This window comes from Ornithodoros turicata, chromosome 6 (assembly GCF_037126465.1).
Source record: "Ornithodoros turicata isolate Travis chromosome 6, ASM3712646v1, whole genome shotgun sequence".
Lineage (NCBI taxonomy): Eukaryota > Metazoa > Arthropoda > Arachnida > Ixodida > Argasidae > Ornithodoros > Ornithodoros turicata.
The window spans coordinates 56004487-56021846 of record NC_088206.1 but is presented as its reverse complement, the minus strand read 5'-3'; the positions used below and the strand labels follow the sequence as shown (position 1 = coordinate 56021846).

The 17360-nt window shown below is 43.9% G+C and overlaps 2 protein-coding genes across 4 annotated transcripts; one reads left to right on the top strand and one right to left on the bottom strand.

Annotated features, from left to right (window-relative positions):
* Window positions 1-214: 214 nt before the first annotated feature.
* LOC135396766 (rab-like protein 3) lies at window positions 215-4293 on the bottom strand. Of its 2 annotated transcripts, none has more exons than XM_064627920.1 (7): window positions 4212-4293; window positions 3004-3095; window positions 2802-2919; window positions 2623-2722; window positions 697-850; window positions 539-610; window positions 215-345 (listed from the first exon to the last, which is right to left on the bottom strand). In XM_064627920.1, exons 1-7 carry the CDS (start codon window positions 4219-4221, stop codon window positions 244-246), a joined length of 648 nt encoding a protein of 215 aa, XP_064483990.1. In that variant the 5' UTR covers window positions 4222-4293; the 3' UTR covers window positions 215-243. The 2 variants fall into 2 exon arrangements, with proteins under 2 accessions (XP_064483990.1, XP_064483989.1); XM_064627919.1 differs by lacking the exon at window positions 4212-4293 and adding an exon at window positions 3885-4109.
* On the top strand, window positions 4256-16995 carry LOC135396765 (alpha-(1,6)-fucosyltransferase-like). 2 transcript variants are annotated; one of them, XM_064627917.1, is made up of 9 exons: window positions 4256-4532; window positions 4927-5127; window positions 5214-5311; window positions 5398-5557; window positions 8190-8542; window positions 9457-9700; window positions 13931-14107; window positions 14171-14321; window positions 16253-16995. In XM_064627917.1, the coding sequence occupies exons 2-9, from the start codon at window positions 4931-4933 to the stop codon at window positions 16568-16570; spliced, it is 1698 nt and encodes a 565-aa protein (XP_064483987.1). In that variant the 5' UTR covers window positions 4256-4532; window positions 4927-4930; the 3' UTR covers window positions 16571-16995. The 2 variants fall into 2 exon arrangements, with proteins under 2 accessions (XP_064483987.1, XP_064483988.1); XM_064627918.1 differs by having other exon boundaries at window positions 4259-4532; window positions 9460-9700.
* Window positions 16996-17360: the final 365 nt, after the last annotated feature.

Below are 17360 nucleotides of genomic sequence, written 5' to 3'. Positions count from 1 at the left end.
TATTAGACTTACATCTAAGTTAGACTAATAAACAAATCTGGAAATTATAATTGGAAGATGCTAGGCTCCTCAAAACATATCCAAACACAGTAACTCTAATAGGGTGAAGGTGCATGCAACTCTTTTCCTGATGTGGGCTGCTAATATGCTATGCAAGTACCGTAGACCAACTCCTGTAGCATATTATTATTAACTATATGGAAGAGCAAACTAATAAAAAAAAACACAAACTTTTATTTTTACTTAATCTACGTGCGAATACTTTGGAGGTGGAACAATACGCCGACGGTCCGTGAAAGTGGTGTAGGTGTTCACGCCCTGGCTACAGAATCTTTTCTCTATAACCTGAGGAACAACAATCCGAAGTTAGAACAAAAGGAGAAAGAGAGAGTACGCAGGACTCTGAGGGGCATGGATTCAACGAAGAACACACATGACAAAGGGTGGTTCTCGTAGATGATTTTTCATGCGCTTTCTTCATTGTGTCCGAGCTTCTCAGTTCCTGTTGCCCAAGTAAGAATTGTTGGAACACTCTCACCTTGTCAAAGAAGCGGCTCAGCTTGACAGCGTTAGAAGAACCCGGTGCCAGGGATTTCGCGTTGTGGGTGTCCTGGAACGTAAATTTGTGGTCGTTTGAGGCTCGATTTAATAACTCGCAGGTATTAGTTTTGCTGAAAAAGTGATATAGAGACTGACCAGAAAGATGTGATCTGCACCACATTGTTGTGCAAGGGATGCTGCGAAGGATCGCTCTGAAGTGTCACCGAAGTCCTGTACTAAGTCACTTTTGGTAGCCACAAGCAGTAAAGGTACGGGAGAGTCCGCAAACATCTCTTGGTCGAAGTCAAACCTGGAAAACATGTACCAAGCACATTGTACTGCCTGAAGCATATTTAACAACAATGCAGTTTCCCCAGAGCTGAAGCAGAGCCACTCTACTGTAGCTTCGAAAACAAGGGATGAAGGGTATGGGCAGTGCATCCCCTGATAGGGGTGGGTCTGTCATGAGCCCGATGCACGGGATGGAATGCACAAACGAATGCTGCCTTTCATTGCAGTCATCACTGCAGAGTTTGTTGGTGTTTATGTTGGTTATACAAGTTGCATGCTAGCCGATATCGTGGGCAAGCAATACTGTTGCCTTATGAAGTGACACCATTCAGGAATGATGCTATGCAACCGCACTGATAGCTAGCTGCGCTGCAAGCACGACGACTGCGATGAAAGGCAACACTCATCTGCTGCATTTCGAGTCTGTGCATCTGGCTTGCAACAGGCACCCCTGTAAAACCCTTTGTCTCACAAATGCTGCTAGGGTGGCTCTGTGCCAGCTCTGGCTGATGAAACTGTGTTATTGTTAAGTATGCTCCAAGCCGTACATAATCACCAGGAACATTTCATGAATAAATTTGTGTTTTTACTCCCATTTCAAGGTGGTGGTGGTCCATTTCATGCTTCAATTTCCCCACCCCCTTACAAGAAAAAAAAAAAAAAAGAGAAGAAATAAGCAGTTGTTGCAAGAGCTCAAGCCAGATTTATGACTCTAGGGCAACCCACAAGCTGATAAGCATGTTACAACAAATCTTTTTCAAAAGCGTGCCCAGATTTTGTCTGAAGACTATATGCTATGACAGTGGAAAAAAATCTTGCTAGTGGCAAATTGGTACATAACCGAAATTTTGACATTACAACAGAAGTCATTTTTAACACCCTGTTTTCTTCCTATAAAACTGTTAAGTAGGCCAGTAAGATGCACCATGAGAAGTAATTCACACCACAAAGTCATAATTATCGCAGAAATTGAACTTAAAATACGCCGCAAAAAGCGACCATGCACAAAGGTGCTGAAGAGCAGTACCAGCCTGTGACTTGCCTGGAACCTCACGCTGATGCTATAAGGAGAACGCGCGCTGATTGGTCTAGAGAAATGGCTGCTACTCCGCTGTCGCTTGCTACTCGGCTGTTCGGGGTTCTGAAAAAGCATTGCTCCTGGCTCTGTCATGATTCGGCCGCTCTTTCTATCCCCAAATATCCGGGACAACTGGCAAAACTGGTTTACGGCGGCAAAGGAACAAGGCGCTGACCCCCCCTGACTGGCGAACCAGAACGAGTTCTTATAACGTCATCGGTGACATGGCATCATACCTTCTCATCCTCGTTATACCTGGAGTGGCGAGTTAAGGGTGAACACGCGGAGCCATGTTTATGTGAGCTTTTTACTGGGAGACAAATTGCACACATCAAAACCTTTTGCGCTATTCGGTAAAATGACACACACACTTTCATCAGACGTCTTAATCTGAATTTTTTTTGGATGGCCCACTGTACTCCTTTAAAGGTTAATAGACACGAAGCACGACAACGTGCATGTAGCATTTGTACACGGCTTTATTTGCTTCGAGTGACCGCAACAGGATGCGCCCTTGCAAGGTTCGTTAATTTTTCTTTACTGTATTTCTTAGCTTTTTGCATCGAGGGAGGCAAGTGTTGTCTCCCCACACACTCAATAGCAACACATGGACACCATAAGCAAGATTAACTGTGACGTAATCTACACACACCATGATCATGTGGCTGCAAAATTCTTACGATGACTAGCGTGTGGGGACGTGGTGCTCTTACCCTTTTCGACTTGGTGACTCGCGGCAGAGAATTTCTGCCAACCACTTGCGAAGATTCTCGTGTGACTTGCGATTTGTCAAGTCGTGTACCAGAATCACACCTGCATGTAGCGTGTGATGCCTTGTATCGTCATGTAGCAAGTTTCTAACATCACGCTATGAAAACTGTTACAAACGTACCATGGAATGCATTGTAGAAAACAGAGCGTGTGTTACTGTGGCTGCTTGACCCTCCAATATCCCATAGCTCCACGAAGTAAGTTTTCTGTGACGGAGTCCCCTCCCTGAATTCATGAAGCTGAAGTGGGGGAAAAAAATGATGCACGGCATTAACTTGAGAAACTTGAGAGGATCACACTTTCAGGTTCATCTTGGTTTTCACCTTAACTTCTATGCTGCATCCTATGGTCCACGTGGGATTGTTAATAGGCTGGTTATGGCACATAAGTGTCACTGCCGATGATTTTCCCACACCTAGGGAATAACGTGGTTCGTGTAAATTTATGCTTCGTCTACAGGTTTTTGAAAAGAAGACTATGTCCCGATCAACACGTATACATACACACATAATACATAGACACGTATAACTTTAATAACATTAATAACTTTTGAAGCATAACATATAAAACGTTCTATGTAAACCATGCCATGAGGATAATTTTTGGTCTGCCCTATTTATCTCATGTTTCATATCGTGGCATATTCTCAGTGTCCAGAACATAATAACATATAATGTTCTTTGTTTGACTTATCGCATTTTAAAACTTAATCGAACTTTGCCTAAGACAAATTTCTGCGAGTTTAATTCAAGCTCGCGTACTAGGGCAGGAGCAGATGGGATGTTGAATTTACCAACGACCAGTACAAACTACGGCAGGCTATCGTTTCCGTTTCGTGGGTATGCGATTGGAACCTTTTGCCGCTTGATACAAAAAATATATGTTCTTATTCATCTTTTAGGAGACAGGTAAAAAATGGTAGGAAAAAGTAAATAAATGGCTAAGAAGCAAGCGAGCTGGCGAAGATGTAAAATGAAGAAGGTAAAAAATGTTTTGTTAATTAACGGTTCCCGATACTTTCGTTTCCTGTTATGTACAACACACCATTTCTTGTTTCCTGGACTGTATTTTCTTGTATTATGATTTCTGAGGTACAATTAAAAAAATGAAATGATATAGGGCCTAAATTTTGTCGTTAGATCTCAGGGACACGCTAAACAGCTTCCCTCACCAACAGTGCCCAAAGTGAGAATTAGCACAGCACCTGAATCGCCAACAACTAATATCTTCACTTTATCAACTGAAGCTACTGCCATTGGGGTTGCACTGCACTGAATACACCTGTTCTTGATGTGTTCACTGCAAAGATTACTACAAATGCTGTATCTAAACACATTAAGCGAATCAGTTGCAGATGGTCTGGTCTATTACAGTCGCTATAGGTCTATTGTTGTTGTTGCAGACAGCTGGAGCGCTTGTGAAGATAACGTGCGCATTAAGACGCATTTATTGCGTTTTGCGCAATCTTTGCAATTAGCGCCGTCAGCCGGCGAAAGCTTGTATGCTTATATATTAAAATGATGCTGCTTACCTTGCCACATGTCCTCTTCTTTCTTTATTCTTTAACGCGTCATGTCTTAAGCGTTTCCTTCATCTACACTCGCTTGTTTCATAAGCACAAAAGGGGTAGCAGTTGCTTTACTGCGCTCGCTGACGTGGATAGAGGTGACTTTGAACGTCGAAGTGATGTGCAGTGTGTACATCACTTCCTCGGCGCTGAAATGTGCGTCCGGCAAAAACACCTTGTAATTTGTAGTGTTACAGTTAAATAACATGTATGCAATGTCCGAGTTAGATGATCTTGCAGCTACTTGAACAGCTGCCCTCTTTTATTGTGCAACGAATATCCAGGGTGAGTATTTATTCCGTTTCTACGCGAACTTCGAATACGAGCTATTGGATGCTCTTTGGTTACCCATGTACGAGTACAATATTCGTTTGAAGTGTTCATTATTATTGTTGTGACATCGACAATCGTTGTACAGTTCTTGGCACCTTTTATCGGTCTAACAGTTTCGTAGCATGCAGTTACGCACTTGGATGTGGTAGTGTAATACAATCACGTTACAGTAGGCAGCTCTTCGTGCTGACCTTTGGCGAGTCTGGCCATCTGTTTTACAACAGGTTTCCTGAAGAATGTAGAACTCTGTAACCGACAGCTTTTCCAGACGATGTGATAAGATTATGCGTGATCAGTGTGCGATATAATGTATGCCGTCGACGGTTCCTGCTGCATTTCTTTACAGGAATATGGGGTTGAGTTTAGGAAGGCTGGTTATCTGCCTCCTGCTGATATGGCTAGTGGTGTTGCTGATGATTAGCGGGCCATTATTCCACAACAATGAACCGGATGAGCAGGTGGTTGCACGACTCACTCGAGCCGTTGGTGAATTGGAGTCACTGAAGCAGCAGAATGAAGAGCTACGGTCGCTCCTGCATTCCATAAGGTCTGTCCATCAGACTGAGAGTAAATTGAGATTGAAATGGTTACTGACACAATTGCCCATGTTACCTTTTTCGTTCAATTATTCAGAGACCCCTCTCTAGCAGAGCTACAAAAGCAAGAGCTACAGAAGGAACCTCAGAAGGAACCTCAGAAGGAAGCAGCAAAAATAGAACACACAAGGGAAGGTAAATGAAGTTACTTCAAGAATATAGCAACAATACAGATGTGACTCCCAGAATTGGTAACTCAGTATGTCGTCACTGATATCCAGGTGAGCCTTCAAAGGAGTACGAAGTGCTACGAAGAAAAGTAGAAAATGGCATCCGAGAGCTGTGGTTCTATGCACGTGCACAGCTCAAGAAAGTAAAGAAGTCTCTGGAAGACCCCAAACCTGTTGACCGCATTATTCAAGACTTGGCTGTTCATAAACGGTAATTTACTTTTGATGGAATCTTGTAGGGCTGCGTAAAGAGTACTTTGAGGACAGAAGCAAGTACAAAGTGAATATTTATGTGCCCCAAGTAAATACAAAGCAGTTGTGTTTTTTCATGTCATTTTTGTCTTGTCAATTTTTTGTCATTCATTTCATTTTCATGTTTGTCTTGTCAATTTTCATGTAACTGAAACACATATAGCAAAGAGGATGTCCAACGAGAAGGTATTAATCTTAAAAATAAGCTGCATTAGATAAAAAGTCCTTCCTGGGTCACATCACCACCAGCAGTGGGGTAGAGTATCACCCCTGGATGGAACTCCCTGTTCATCATCTCAAAATAAAGTAGTTGTTCCTTCCTTGGTGACACCCCTAAATACTTTTGCAACACGTTATGGTCATTTGCATTCGTGTCAACTTGAAAATTAATCGAGCAAAGGTGGCTTATTCCTTGAATGGATTCTCATAACTAGGGCCCGGAAATTTAGGCACTAAAAACAATGGAAATAGGCAGGCAATACAAAAACAGGCACGTTAATCTGGTACACTCCTTGGCTTTGTTAGTGTTTCAGAATTCTCTATTCAGGAAAAAAGGCTATGGTACCTTACAAGCTTTGACTTCTTGTACACGAATGCTGAGGCAGCCTGGAGCCACGTGATAGTGAATACTACTTTTAGTTCTCTGCCCTCGAAGATCTCGAAAGGCAAAGAAAGACAAAATCTTTTGGTCAAATATACATGGACACCTTCTGGCAAACCAAGCCACTGAAGGAAACAAAAAAACAAAAAGAAAAGGACAGAAGGTGCAAACACGCAGAAACAAAAAGCAAAATGCAGCACTCTGCATGATACTGAAAAGTGCACTCGTGCTTGCACCTCTAAAAAAGGCTGTTGTGGCATGTAACAAATGCTCGAAAAGGCTAGAATTCAATAGAATCTATAAAAAGGCAGGCAACCCCCAAAATGTCGCATTTATAGGCAAATGCCTAAAATTCCGGACCCTAGCCATAACACTCTGTTCCAATCAAAATCGCAGTGTTTCTGATTATATTCCTGCAAAAATTTGACACCCGAAAATCCTACGCTCGGGGAAACACGCTAGCTAATATTTGCGTTTTGCGGGACTGCTTGTGTTGCGCAAAGATCCTCTCTCCTGTGCACAAAGAAAATAAACTGCACTCCTGTCATATTTTCTTCCTTATCAATATGTCTGTCGTCAGCCACTGATAACAATGGGTTGTGCAAGGAGGTCCTCGATTGGAATAAAACTTTGTGTCACTCTTTCCACTGTGCCTCCGTTTAGGTGGGGCCAACAGTTCTGCAAATGTAATGTAAATGTAAATTCCAGCAAGCGTGCTTCCCTAAGCGAGGTTTTCAGGTGTAAAATAGTAAGGTATAATAATAATGCTTGGCTTCATTAGGCATAAAGTCAAAACAGCTCCTTCCCACCTCAAGCAACTGACATGCATTTCATAAGTACGACCTAAGCTTGAATACGCCACTGCCATATGGAATCCATCCCAAATACAGTTGTACACCTCTCTAGTTCACTTGAATCCATCCAGAACAGAGCCGTCCACTTCATAGCTAACGACTTTTGCTTCTCCACATCAGCCACATCATTAAAACCGGCATTGGCGTCATGCTGCACGCCTGTCTATTTTTCCTCGATTCTCCCAGTTCATACCTTCAGATCAGTCCCTGATGTGATATATGATGTATGATGATCCCTGATGTCGTTCTGATACCATTTTTCCATCCCTCCACCACCCCAACAAAGTTGGGCGTTTTATCTGAATACTAATCGACTTTTTAAATGTTTTTTTTCTGTCCTACAGCTGTCGACTGCAATGATCTTCTGGCCTCCTTTGCAACCATCTCCGACTATACATCGTTTTTCAAACACATCCATGCTTATTTTGCTTAAAAACACCTATCTCATGTAGTTTGTGTTGTGTTTACCACCTATATATTTGCTTTGCCTTGTTATTTGCATTGCTCTGCTTTGCTATGTTCAACCCACTTCACTATGTAATGTCCAAGTGGACCCTTGGAATATAGCGAAATCAACGAGTAAATAATACGAGCAATAGAACAAGTATGATAATAAGGTTTAAAAGAACTAAAGGACTTCTTCTCATTGGACACCCGCTATATAAGAATATACTGCGGCATATACAGGGTGCTTCTCGGGTAGTGGACCAAAACTTTCCTAACGGCATGGTTCATTTTTTTCCTTAGAAAGCTGCGCTACGTGCACCCATTTGTGGTAGGGCCTGCTTCGACATAATGTAGTTTTAACAGTCAGGACTAGACTTAAACGAGCTTTCTTAGTTAATTTTGTTAATTAATAGAAATGAGTCTGAGATTTAGATTAGAACATTGCACAGTAGAGCTCTGAGGTCTGTAACCTGCAAAACAGATGTCTTCATGTTTTTATTGCAAAATTTTGTCCTTTCAAAATTCGAAAGGAAACCCTCGATATCTCAACACGTACTAAGGGCAGAGCTCCTTACAATACTCTTTGTGTCGTACTGGAAGCAGCCAAAACTTCATTTCCAGGATAAAAAATCAGAGGTATCTCACTTTACTGGAAAGCAAGCTGACTTTTTTTTCTTCCTTTCTTTCAGCACAATCTTGACCGATCTTGAAAAATTGAGAGAAGCAGACGGCTACGATGCTTGGCGCCAAAAAGAATCTCGTGCCTTGAGGGCACTGGTGGAGCAGCGACTGTCGAGGCTACAGAATCCGAAACATTGTCCGTCGGCACGCAAGGTGCTCTGCAGCCTGAATAAGGGCTGCGGTTACGGATGTCAGGTGCACCATGCTGCCTACTGTCTCATTGTGGCATACGGCACGCAGCGAACCCTCATACTACGCTCCAAAGGTTGGCGGTATGCTACCCATGGATGGGAGACTGTCTACCAGCCTGTCAGTAACACATGCGTAGATGCCACAGGTTCAAGCAAGTCCCAGTGGTCAGGTAACAGAACCATTGTTGTTATCCTGTTTTTGCAATCTTGAAGAAATTTTGCACTGGAATGAGAATGGGCACTGGCGTGGTGCAAGCTTGCAAAGTTTAGTGCACTTGGAGCGGAAGCTTCCCCTGTTCCAAATGTTGTAAAAGTGTTCAAATGCGCAAGTAATGTGGACCCGCTGCCTCAGCCGGGGCCCAATGTGCACCCCACTTTCATGCGCAGAGGTCGGGTAGGGAGTCGGAAATTCCGTGTTGCAACGTTGTGAGGCCAATTTTTACAGGATTTTCGTGATCACTCGCACGAAACACGCGATACTTGGGATATCACTTGAAACTTTCATCTTAAGCGTCAGCTGGGTAGACACCCCCGGCCACCTCTGGGAAAGTTTTCGGGGGGCTCAGGCCCCCGAGCGCCCCCGCAGTCAGCGCCTATGCAAGTAAGGACATTGCTGACATGTGGAAGACATATTTGCGAATGGCCATATTTTAGTGAGTGTCGTATAAACTGTATTACAGGTAGATCCCGTGTATAAGGTGACCAAGTTATCTGAAAAACAAGCTCAGGAAAAAAAAAAATTGTATATTGACCGGCTATAGGATGATGGCGGCTTTTCTCGCCCAGTTCTTTGAACCACAACAACAACAACAAAAAATCCCATAGTTTGGTTTATACGGTACTATGGACAGTGAATGAAGAATTTGTTGCAAGAAGTTTGATTTAACCAGAGATGTAAGAGCAATTTTACATTGTAATGTACAGCTTCATGTGTCAATGTTTATGAACAAAAGGTCTTCTGTAGTAGTTCTGATCAATTTGTAGGCACAGCAGCCACTGAGGTAGATACTAATTGATCCTCAGAGACTGCTGTTACGTATTAATGATCTTCGGTTTGTCCTCACTATTCCTTCCCTTCTCTAAGCAGGCCCTGACGATGACGTCCAAGTGGTAGAGTTGCCAATTATTGACAACCTCCGCAATCGCCCTCCATACTTGCCCCTGGCGATACCCCAGGACCTTGGCGATCGTCTTACGCGACTACATGGGAACCCACCGCTCTGGTGGGTTTCCCAAATGATGCATTTTTTGATGCGGCCTCAGAAGGACACCCAGGCACGTTTGGATGCTGCTGCGAGGGACATGGACTTCCGACACCCAGTTGTTGGGTGAGTTACAACGGTTCGTGATTAATGCTATGTTGTACGTAGATGTGTTATGTATAAGTAGAGCTGTGCTTACAAAATTGAATTGAATATACGAATATATTATAGACACCGCAAATCGAATTTGAATTGTTAATTACAATTTTGAATATAATTCTAATATTCTCAAAAAGCCTATTTCTAATATATTGCAAATATCTTATTTGGAAAATTTTGTAACTTTGTGCCCACCAAGGGGACCTCAGTGCTCCTAGTGGGGCAGCCTACGGCTTTTCAGTCGCAATAAAATACAAGAAAAAGAAGCCCATCTACTTCAGGTATTGAAACACGCATATTACATAGCTGGGTGTGCATCCTTTGATTTATTTGTTTGCATTTGTACTCTTTGTACTTTTTATAAACTGCTAATATCTCCCCCTCTTACTGTATGGAACTCTAGAAGTTGCGAGTACATTTATTGGCACCCATAATACGCATCGTATACAGTAGAATCTCGATGATACGATCACGGATGATACGAATTTCGGGATAATACGAATTCTTTTCCGGTCCCGGCCGGAATACCTATTCTTCCCATGTATTAGAGTTCGGATGATACGAACGCGCTATCTTGCCTTTACGGATGATACGAATGAGCCGAGGATGCGACAGACAGCCGTGACGCGAGAGCACGCAAGTCATGCTGCTGCGTCTTTCGAAAAGGGAGGGCGATCCTCACCACGAACCCCCTTACATCATGTAGCGCAATGCAAGCAATGGGTGCATTTTTTTATTCTACCTGGGTAACCCCCGGGTTACGCACCGCGTGACCCGAGTTGTCACGTGACCTGTGGTAGGTACCCCGGTTTAGAAATTTTCGCCCATTACGAGTTACGCCCGTCTCAGCGAACATCGCGGCAGAGGCAGACAACATTTTTGACGAGGTCATGATTGTAGAAGTTGTGGCACTTATGCTGCTTGGCGCATTTGACGAAGGGGAAGATGATGACGAAGGAAGAAAAAGGCATGCATCCAACGAAACAACAGCCATGCTAAAGACACCGAAATCTGCTCGGAATCCGAAAGTTAAAAGACGCGGGACTCTCACGTGACGTTGTATGACGCCATAACCCTCTGCTACCCACCTGCTGAGTTGGGTCAGTGAGAGTAGGTACCCAGAGTAACCCTCGAGCGACAAGAGTTGAATTTTCGCCAGTAGGTTATGACGTCACTTCCGTCACCCTCGATTTTTCGCCCAGTAAGGGTTACCCCGGAGTTACCCCGGTAGAATAAAAAAACGCACCCAATGACTTTCCTTTTGGTGGGGGTGGTGGAGATAAGATCAAAGGGATTGAACGGCCCGGAACCTTATAGCCTTATAACCTTATCACCTTATCTCTGTTTTGACATTTTTACCCCCCTCACAACAATAAACGGCGAAGCTGTCCCAAGCAGCACAATGTACTGAAACTCGAGTGCAATAGGGGTGGACGGTATGTGTCTTGTCATTGTTCTTTAGTTTCAGGAGTCTGTTCAAGGCCTTCCACCTACCCGTCCACCCCTATTGCACTCGACTTTCAGTACATTGTGCTGCTTGGGGTGTGACATCGCTCTGGCAGAAAACAGCGACCAGAACCCCAGAACACGTGGAGGGAACATATCAGGACAACTTGTGGCAACATTACGCGTCACCATTCTGCAAGTCGGCTTCACCTAACGCCTGCTTGCTTTAGGAGAAGCTCGCTTTAGACCACTGTCGCGCGACTCGCGGGGGAAAAGCACGTGCAATTTTTTCCGCGACCCCGTGAGATTCGTATAATCGAGATTCTACTGTAGTTGGACCTATATGACCATAATGTAAGCAACCTTCCAATCACTTTTGGGAGTTGTGCTTTACGTGGACCTGTATAAGACCGTATTGTGGGCACAACTACGAGTTGTCATGCAGAAAAGGTAGCCCGTATACATGTGGGCTGGTTGAAGCTCTCCACGAATGAACAGTGTCTGCAAACAAGGAGTAGAGGCACTCACTTGACTGTGATGTGGCTGACGCATTTTTCGATTGTGAAAGATGTTTTTCATGCCTTCAGAAGTTTTCTGTAATTTTTTTCATAATTTCCTCTTGGCTTCGGTATAGTAACCCGGGAGAGGGCTGTTCTTCAAGGTAGAGTGTAACCGGGGACCGCGGGGACAGTCGTTAGATGAAGTTACGTCGTGGTCACAAAATTTGCGACCGTTGAAAATAGATAATGATTGGAGGTTGATAGCAATCATTTTCGCAATTTTAGCGGGTCTGGCGGCTTTTCTTCATATATGAATCAGCCTGTGCATCACAATTTTGCTTGTCTCTAGCAGATTTCATTGTTCTTGCAAGTACCCAGTTCGATGTCTCGATATTCTTTAACAAACACTGCGATAGTGCAAGTACAGGGAATCACTCGTCAATGTAGCACGCTCACTATGCTATACTCCTGCTTTCCGTTTACAAACCACTTCGCAGGTTCGCGTTACGCTATTAAAGTGGAGATGGACGCGAGACACGGCGGCGCTGACCGATAGCGAAACGTGATGCTGACTATGCCGATCGAGCGCCACACAACGCATCACAACTCCTATTGGACAACATGTTGCGCTATACGGGAATTTTTGCGGCTCCCGCGGTCTTGTTTGCAATGCTGAAGTGAAAGTGCACAATGAAGAAGCTACGCTACGTTTCAGGAATATTCAAAAACTTCCTAAACTCAAAATAGCCTGTGAATACTGTACAAATAGCATTAACTATTCAATTAGAATTTGAAATTTCAAGTATTTGCACAGCTCTAACTATAAAAAGCTGGTACCGGAGGCCAGTGTGCAAAAAAGCTTTGAGAAATTGCATTAGAAAAAGAAAATGATGTTGAAGCTTACTCAGTCAGTTAACTTCGGAGCTAAACATTTGTTTAACCTCTGAAGCTATCCTTTGTTGTGACTTTAGTGGCTTCCACTTATATGAAACTCCAGTTTCACATGAAAGCCTTTCATTATATCAAATATTTGTTGTGTGTGGATGAAAACATTGCAATGTTAACCAAACATCAAGTTAAAGGGAGGATTGACGTTGCATTGAGGACCGAATGACCCATCGTAACTTTCTACCATGGAAATCATTCTGGTTGCTTTTTTCTCTTCTGAAAAGTATGTGGTATCACAGCAGCCAGATGAACGATCTTAAACGCATGCCACGGCACGTACAAAGGCCCTGTACATGCCACGCCCATTTACACACTTGTGTGGTTCAGTTATGAACTCACCAACATATGTTGTGACTGCACAGACTTTTGGACCGCACACATTAGAAGACACATTGTTCATACAGGCACCAAGGTACGCAGTTGCAATAATCTCTACAGAGTTCGCACAATTCTCTTATTATCTGGCATTATCTGGAGTGATTTTCTACAAGATCTGAACAGATGTACAATTCGTTTGGTGCGAAGTCAGCGAGTGCTGGTAGCAGGAAACAAGTTTGCATCTCTCTGACTCCCGAAGAGGAGTGCTGCCATTACACTACTATGACATCTCGCTCTCGTCAACATACCAAGATCTCCTTCAAGAAGAGACACACTCACTCCGATATTTTCCTCCTTGCACCCTCACATTCACATACCAGATAGGTGCGGGTTTGATTCCCGCTGACTCTACATCAGCTGCCGTCCCTGATATCATTGCTTGGCCATTGGTGAGGTTTAAATTTAGTGTACATCCTAACTATAGCCTCTGCAATTTACATTTTATGATAGGTGGAGTCATCATAAACGCTATTGACAGTATCTTGGAGAAGCTACAATACAGTTGGCCCTTGACTTTCACGAATTCAAAGGCTACCTCTGCACCCTTGTCTCACATAACCATGCCTCTCCCAGTGTGCCAGAGCAGGCAAAAGCAGCATCCACCGTGATCTCGTCCCAGATCGCAAGGTGCTGACAAACATAATATGCATTTAATGGCACGGGCAGCACTTGCCATGATTTTTGCGGTTACAATAGCCCACATAGTATAATTTCAGATAGCTGTGATCATAGCTTGTCAAGGGTATACCCAAGGTGGCGTGTACAAAGATGGCTGTCCATTGACTGCTTTTAAATCAGCTTTACGTTATTCGCGAATTTAGACCTTCATGGGGGGGCCCTCTGCCCCTGACCCTCGTGAAGGTCAAGGGCCAGCTGTACTCTTTCAAGGTGCTGGATGAAACTGTATTTCTTCCTTCCTTTACAGTGTACATGTGAGACGAACTGACAAGATAGGAACAGAAGCAGGCTTTCACAGCTTGGAAGAATACATGGAGTACGTCGACGACTACTTCGACACCCTGGAGCTCCAAAGAGCCGTCCCAAAGCGAAGGGTGTACCTAGCCACGGACGACTCGAGCCTTTTGGGGCAGGCTCGCAACAGGTGAGCACCTTATTCTCCGTACAATGCTGTGCCAGTCCTAATCGCTGTCCTCGTTTCTTGTAGCTACCCTCACTACCACTTCTACGGGGATGTTCAGGTTGCACAGTCGGCATCCTTGGGCAAACGTTACTCTTCGGAATCACTAAAAGGCATTGTTTTAGACATTCACATGCTTTCAAAGACGGACTACCTCGTCTGCACGTTCTCTTCACAGGTAACTTTGTTCTCTCGAGTATTGGCCTACTACACATCCTCTGACGTCAAAGCTTGACAAACATTACGTAGAACACGACGGAAATTGATGTTCTGAGGCTGGAACACAGAAGAAAGGACAAACACATAAAGCCTCAAGTGCCTAAGAACAATGAATGAAGAAAGAAGAAAGTCACTGAAAAAGTTAGCCAGCTGCAGGACTCCAACCCACATCTTCTGGATTGGCGGTCCGGGGCTCTACCAACTGAGCTAAGCTAACATACCTTCCGCCTTCAGGCAACGCAACCTTGGAAGTCATTGGAGTGGCGTGTTAGCTTAGCTCAATTGGTAGAGCCCTGGACCGGCAATCCAGAAGACGTGAGTTTGAGTCGTGCAGCTGGCTAACCTTTTCAGTGACTTCCTTGTTTCTTCATCACCTAGAAACAAAGCCTGATCGCTTAATTGATGTTACGTAAAAATTAATACCCCTGTCACACGGGCATTTCGATCCTTCTCGAATCCGATCTGCATCGAACTTCCCGAGCACGCTCGAGTTTTGACGCTGCTACACGGCCACTTTCAATGCGCATTGAATGGTTGACCTGTGGCGTGAGAGGTGGCGCAACCGTCGCCGTCTGAGTACGTATCCGATTATCCGATTCGCTGTTCCGGCTGTTGTCGCGCGGTGTCGAGAATATAGGCAAATGAATAAACGGAACTCATTAATTTCGTGTTTCCTATATAACAGCGATATTAGTGGTAATTTATCGTATACCGATGTAAGCATCATTTGTAGCTTCGCGCGCATGTCCGTCTTAAGTTATGACAGTTCACCGGGGTCGAGGATGCAAATGGCGTCCGTCGAGCCGTCTTGAAATTCTCAATCCTGTTATGGGAACTGTCTTGAGTCAAGCAGGATCAAAGTTGGATCCTGCTTGGAAGCGGCCGTGTAGCACCATCCGATCTGCATTGGGTTCAAGCAGGTTCGGTCGAGCAGGATCGAAAATGCCCGTGTGACAGGGGTATAAGAGTCTGCTAATCGCAACCATGCTTTCGGCGGCCATCGTTATGGGGACAAGCCGCTACCGGCCGCATGAGCAGCCACTGGCAGCTGCATGAAACCTGTGCTTGAAATAATCTGCGGTGATTGACTGACATCCTGACTTTATACGTTTATGTATGAAGGAGTGAGAGGAGGTCTTAAGCAGGCCTTCTGTTTCTAGCTGGCATTGGCTTGATGTGTACGCGTATTCGAGGGTTTATACCTCACCAAGGACAGCACGTGGAAAACAGTTCTTTTTGTCTCGATACTCTGGCATGCAGTACGTGTGCATGATCTAATGAACCACGTACGAGGTTTCTTTTTAAAATCTTTACAGAATTTTTATTTAAAAAACCATGAAAGCAGCATAAATGTCATTTTTGCAGTTGCAGGCGGATTTTAAATTGGATTAGGGGATTTGGGGCAAAAGCGAGATAGCAGAATAAGAGACTATCCTCGTTGAAAGCCAGTTGAAAGCTTTCAACTGGGATAGTCTCATTCTGCTATCCCACTTTTGCCAAAAATCTTCTAATTAAAGAGTTAATTAATGAAGTTTAGGTAATTAATTATCCATCTTGTAGTAGTTGCATACTTTCTTCGAGAGGACGTCCGCCTGACCGTAGAACTCAACTGCAAAAACGACATATATGCTGATCTCATAGCTTTTTTATAAAAATGCTGTAAAGGGTAAAAAAAAAAGAAACACCCTGTATATCCAGGTGTCACAGCCCCTTTAAAGTAATGTAAGTAACGCCTGTCCTCTCTATGTCTTACCTACTGTGTGTACCTCGGTCTCTGGGAGGGGGGGGTCTCATCGAAATGCAACAACTCTCTGTTGCTATTATGTTTCATCAGCTACCCTGCATGTTGTGTCTTCTCTGTGTACCTACTTAAAGTTTACCCTTTTGCAGGTGTGTCGAGTAGCATATGAACTGATGCAGCTCGACTATGTGGATGCCTCTGACCGCTTTCGATCCTTGGATGACATCTACTACTTTGGCGGTCAACGTGACCACAATCAAATTGCCGTGGCAAACCATACAGCTCAAGATGGCACACAAATCGACTTCCATGTCGGGGATATCTTGGGCATTGCCGGTAATCATTGGGACGGATATTCCAAGGGCATCAATCGCCGTACGGGTGCGCAGGGACTTTATCCAGCCTTCAAAGCGGTTGACCGCCTCGACCTGGTTCCCTTACCTACTTACGGGAATGAAGACACATAGGCAATTCACTGCAGAGAGGGACTCAGCCTTGCATTTTCAAGGTGTAGTTTTTCATGAATGAGGTTCAAGTGCTCAAAGTGATACAACCTGCTGGACTTGCATCAAACAGACTGGGAAAACATGGGTGCTGCACTGTGCAATTTTATTTCCTGGTTAATTGTTTTAAACCTAACGTTTTTGTTTTAAAACTTTTCTTCTTTTAGGGTTGATTTCAGTTGGTGCACCTGTGGTTTGTTTTGGAGTGCACCATTTTACAATTTTATTAAGAGAATGGATGGAGCAAAGGTAGGTGATCTGCCATCATCGAGGTGGTCAACTGCAGTGCTTACCCATGTACCTATAGGCAAGCTATTTCATGAGTCATCCTTTTATATATTGAAAAGTGTGTTGTATTAGGAGCAATAAATGTGTTGTTATATCAGGGACGGTGGCATTAATAATGCAGAGTGGTCTCTCCTTACTGGTAAATTTGTCTTTGAACTTCACAGATGGATGTTAAGCACAATTTTTGCTTAACTGCATTTTTTATTGTGTTCACTCACAGAACAATCCCTTCAGCGTAGGTGAATCATTGCAGACCAGGCACACTGTGTACGTACATCAGGCACCATGCTGTAACCATGAAATGGCAACTATCCACACTGTCAACTTGCAGGTTTGGTTTGTCAGAGTTACGGCTTGGTGTGGGGTTAGTTAATTTAATTCATAAAATACAGTACATTAATTGGATCGAATTAAAAGTCACCAGAGTAAATTCCATGCCCAAAACCTTGTGGACCTCTCCAACGGA